The 5,472-nt window shown below is 32.2% G+C and overlaps 1 protein-coding gene across 1 annotated transcript; it reads left to right on the forward strand.

Moving 5' to 3' along the window:
• Positions 1–2,193: 2,193 nt before the first annotated feature.
• On the forward strand, positions 2,194–5,106 carry LOC144572018 (uncharacterized). Its single transcript, XM_078321413.1, has 8 exons — positions 2,194–2,330; positions 2,476–2,527; positions 3,024–3,097; positions 3,522–3,611; positions 3,866–4,009; positions 4,341–4,392; positions 4,645–4,718; positions 4,825–5,106. Exons 1-8 carry the CDS (start codon positions 2,203–2,205, stop codon positions 4,940–4,942), a joined length of 732 nt encoding a protein of 243 aa, XP_078177539.1. The 5' UTR covers positions 2,194–2,202; the 3' UTR covers positions 4,943–5,106.
• The last annotated feature ends 366 nt before the right edge of the window (positions 5,107–5,472 follow it).

A 5,472-nucleotide genomic window follows, 5' to 3' on the forward strand; every position in this document is an offset into this window, starting at 1 on the left:
ATATATCATTTTATCTTTCTTTGAGACAAGGATCCGCTGCAAAATGAGGTTCCACTTTTGATTTTAATTTAATCTTCATGTGAGGACACAATCAAACTCAACTTTTAAATTTCCGGAACTTCTAATAAAAGGAAAAATTAACATTTACATTATATAATTCGAGTTCGAGTTAAATTTTGCCGAAATTTTTATAAATGCCCAAAAAATATATTAAATTATCAAATTTGCCCACACTTTGGATGGATTTCGATTTGTACCCCTTTCGGTTACTGGGTAACCGGATTTGAATCAATTTTCCGGTTATTGAGTGCCCGGATGTAGAGAATTTGTTGGGTTATTGGGTAAGCGGAAAGAGACCAAATGTTGGGTTACTGGGTAAGCGGAAAGAAGGTTGGGTTACTGGGTAAGCGGAAAGACCAAACTATAAAAAATATTGTATAAATCAATATTATCATATATTATTAATAATAACAAAATATAAAATAAATCAAAATCATAATAATAACAAAATTTCCCAACATATAAAAAAACCAAACTTTCCGTTAACAACAAAATTTTTCAACTTATACAAAACATTTTTAAATAAAATAATTTGTTTCCACTTCTAATTAAAATTCTACCGAAATAGAAGTTGAAAAATATTCTCGTTTTGAAAAAGTTGAAAACAAATTAATATTCTAAACAATCTAAACAAATTAATATTCTAAATCAAGCTTTCCGGTTATTGAACTACCTTCTAATTTGTTTCTACTTTGAACTAATAATCTAAACAATCTAAACAATATTTCAAACAATTCTAATCAATATTCTAAACAATTATAATATTCTTTAAATAAAAAATAAAGATTAACAGAAAAAAAACCTGATGCCTTCTCTTCCTCTTCTCTTCTCTGCGCGGACCACACACCTTGCTTTTGCTCTTTTTTCCTACCCTACATCTCTTGATAAAATCTGAAGAAAACTACAGCAACAGTGACCCAACCCAACCTTATTTGGCACCTCACCTCTGTCTCTCACGGACCAACAGTGGCAAAATCACAGACCAAACAAAAAAACATTCTTTCCGCTTACCCACTAACCCAACATTTGGTCTCTTTCCGCTTACCCAATAACCCAACAAATTCTCTACATCCAGGCACTCAATAACCGGAAAATTGATTCAAATCCGGTCACCCAGTAACCGGAAGGGGTACAAATCGAAATCTATCCAAAGTGTGGGAAGATTTGATAATTTAATATATTTTTTGGGCATTTATAAAAATTTCGGTAAATTTTGCGGTCATTATGGTAGTATACTGCGATTGTTTTGCTGCGGTGGTTACTATTGAATTCAGTTAAACCATTCGTCATTTATTCCGAAATTTTTATTTTTACCATTAAAAAAATAAACTAAAAAACTACCATTTGATCATAATTCTATTTTACTCACGGACCCAACGTGAAATTTATTTAGAAATTAAATAGTCGTAACTTCACGTTGTGTTCACCAACTTTTTGTTCCTCTAACTCCGCAGCAATCAACGTGAAAATCAGAAATTGAGTGGGCACTACATTTTTTTTTGAGCCAGTCAGATTCAATCAAATCATTTGAATTGTTAAAGTTGGTAAATAAAAAATAAAAAATCGATGGATGTAACATGAATTTTTGGCCGTCATTTTACATTGTGTCTTTGTCAAAAATAGAAGTTCTTAAATTTAGTTATTTTTTGTTTTATTTTTTTTAATGGTAAAAATAAAATTTTCGGTTATTTATTGAACCGTTAATTAATTTCCTGTTTAATAGTGATGCCCCTAAAATAATTAAGGACTGGAATTACACTTTGGAGGACCCCCGTATAATTTCTTTTGACCGATCAGTATCTTTTTTTTGTAAACATAAAAGTTATTTGTTTTAAGAAAAATAAAAATCTAACTCATATTTGATTGACAATCGCAAGTTGCAAAATATGCTGCTCTGGTACTAAACTTTGCGCACACATATATATGTTTGAGCAAAATGAAATTTTTATGTGTATGCACTTTGCACACACATCAAGCATGAGTTGAGACGTTACAGTTTTCATGATTCTTTCGTGATTTATTCCGTCTCTCTTACTTCCAGCGCTGCAATGTGTGAGCTGCTGGTCTCCCTCTCTTTTTCTTAACAAAATTTCCTAAGAGATAGAACAACAATAACAAAAAACGGAGCTTAGTGTTCCTACAATGGGGTCATCAATGTCTTTTGTTCTGTACAGGATTTTGTTCGTGGTACTAGGATGCCTCATGGTTGGAACTCTGATATACACCACAGTCACTGATGGATCTCCATTTCGTGCCGAGCTCTTAATTCCGTATGTTTTCTTTGGAAATTCGCATCTGTTTAGTTACTATAAGCAAAATTTTATTTGCATGAATTTGTCATTGTGCGAGAGAACACTTAATTTGCCTAATAAGTTATCCAAGAAATTTAATAAATGCATTTGCAAACATTTCTAGGTGGCTGATAACAACTTTGATTGATTTCTATGTTAACGTGGTAGCTTTATCGGTACGAAATCCTCAAGCTTTCTTTCTCTTTTTAATAATCTAATTCTGATCAGTTTGTTAGATATTACTCTAAGATGTTCAGAACTCCATAACAGTAGAGAACTAGACTGGTATTCTACCTGCTTGCTATAGTGGTCCTAGCTATAAAATGTGGCATTCAATTGCGGCACTTAGCTTTAGTTTGATTAAATGAATACCAGAATTCACCTTGGTTGTGCAATAAAGGTTAATTATACTCTAATTGCCTTAATTTAACCCAGAACTTCCTTAACTTACTTTCAATTTTCGCCAATTGAGCACCAAAAACCCAAAAAATCCCAAAAGTCTGGCAGAAAAGCAAGATTTTTTTTATCGCACTGATTTGACCTAAGTGCACATCACTGGTGGCTTCAACTTACATTCTTCTTACAACCCCCATGTATTTACCAGGCGTCTACTATTTTTGTGCGGGATCAAATTAAATATAATATATGTTTATGTGATTTTCTTTATCTTAGGTTTGGGTTGCATACAAGGAATCGAGTTGGATTAGTTCGGTAATTTGGATAGTTTTGTTAGTTTGTTTTGGAAGGTACGTAATATCCATATTATTACTTATTTTATGGACTATTTTATTTATATATATGTGAATTCATTTTCAGCTTTATGATAAATGTTATTAGCACTCGTTGGTATGGTATACCCAAACATCTATTAAGCCTCCATTCATTTATTCTTTACAAGCAATGGAAATTGTCCTGATAATCATTTGAACTGAACTGGTAATTGCAAGCATTACGTATACATGCTGGCTGGTAGCCTGGTACATATCAGTGCACGCTGGTGCAGGAGCTTACTGATATCCAATTAAGATTGCTTAACATCTTTTTAGTGCTCAACTACTTGGTCTCAATAATTTAAAATTTTAAAATTCTTGCACTCTTTAACCATCTAATGATCGAGCCTCAACATAACAGAACAATGGTAATTGTTTCGATCATGCCTAATATTTTCAGTGCTGCAACATGCGCTTACATCGTGACAAAACTTTTCGAAATTTCAAATCAGGATCCAGCTCAAGACCCTGTTGATCTTTTATTAGTAAGGTACTACATATTCATCCCAACCTGTATTTGAGCATACTGTAGTTATTTCACTTGTCAAGTTTTTGTATTTTCTAATTCTAAGTTTGTTGTTTTCTAGTTTTCTTATTCACATTCTCTTTGATAGGTACATTTTTTTTTCTCGAAGGATGATAATTTTAGTCCTACTATATATAGATTTATTATAATTTTATTTTCTTGATCTTCCAATCGAAGTCTTAACATTTTTGTTTGTACTGCTGCCAAATTATTTCAAGGAGAGGTCAGATAGTAGACATGAAGAGCTCGTATGTGAAGTATGGGAAAGTTATTTTTACTATACTGGGGGCCTTTATGGTAGCCGTGGGAACTTATACTGTTGTAATCGATGGTTTGCCTTACAGGGAAGAACTGTTGACGCCGTAAGTAATTAACTTAATTATTTTTTATTAAAGTTATATCTTTTTATTTTTAAGTTTCAATTGTATTTGCATGGGTTTTTTGGTTGGCATAGATTATCATTCTGGTGTTCTACCATAATTCTCCTGGTTCCATCTGGTTGTGAATTAATTAAGGTTCAATTAATCAATAATCACACTATATCCAAAATTTCTGCTGAACTTGAATTTTCTACCAGTTCCATGTTTATATCAGTTGATAACTATGAGGCAAGCGATTATGGGGTAATGGCTATAAATACTTGCTCCCTGCAAATGGATATATCTAACAATTTTTACTTGATACAATGTGTAGGTGGATGATGGCTGCTCTGCTTGACTTCTATATTAATGCATTTGCTATTTCGGTATGATCGAGAAACTTTTATTGACAATTTGATTCTTTTTTTCTCTTGTGATTGATTGTTTAAATAGACAAGGGCAGACAAAGTTTAGAACAAAAATGGGAGGAAACTCAACATGTTAAAAATAGTTTTTGGCTGTGATTCAGCCTATCTATAATCTCTACAACGAACTGAGAAAGTAAAATATTTTTTTTTTCAGACTTCAAATTTCTGTTACTTCTACCTGGTTAATTAAATGATGATTTACCATAATAGCTTTGGATCGCACATAAGGAGACAGCATGGATAAGTGCATGCATTTGGATAGTATTTTTGGTAAATTTTGGAAGGTATCTACTATATATAACATAGTTTTCATGAAAACTTGTTACATATTACAATATGCATATATATGATTTTACATATTCCTTTAAAAAAACTATTTTGCTTGTTCAGCGCAACAACATGCACATATATTGTGGTCCAACTGTCACGATTGTCAAGTCAAGATCCAGTCTACCATGTTCTCTTGAACTCTTCAAGCAGGATGATAGTAAATGCACATACCAAGTAAAAGGGGAAAAAAAGAAGCAATAAAATTGTTTCTTGTAATTCTAGACTGACTTAGTATTATTGTCTTCTGTACATGTCGTTGGAAGTTCGGTTATGTAATAGTAGATGTGAGACTTGAAGATAGATTTGTAAAACTTCAATTTCATAATAGAAAACATGACCTATCACATCAGAGAATATTTGTCTTTACCATTAAACCAAATACTAATTTTTAAGTTTCTCAATTTTAATTACTTGTGTTTCATATTCTGGCTTTTAATAAAAGTCGGTGGATTTTTCCATTGTTATTAAAAAAAAATTACTTGTGTTTCAGATTCTGAAATTTGACCTACCCACTGTTAATCTTAACTCTATTTTTGTCACGAACCCAACATGAAATTTCGGTTAGAAATTATGTGGTCGTAACTTCACGTTGTATTCATCGACTTTTTGTTTCCTCCAACTCACAGCAAACAATGTGAAAACCAGAAATTGGGCGGGCACCACATTTTTTTGGGCCAGTTAGATTCAATCAAATCATTTGAATGGTTA

Source organism: Carex rostrata, chromosome 19, assembly GCF_964058835.1.
Source record: "Carex rostrata chromosome 19, lpCarRost1.2, whole genome shotgun sequence".
Classification (NCBI taxonomy): Eukaryota; Viridiplantae; Streptophyta; class Magnoliopsida; order Poales; family Cyperaceae; genus Carex; species Carex rostrata.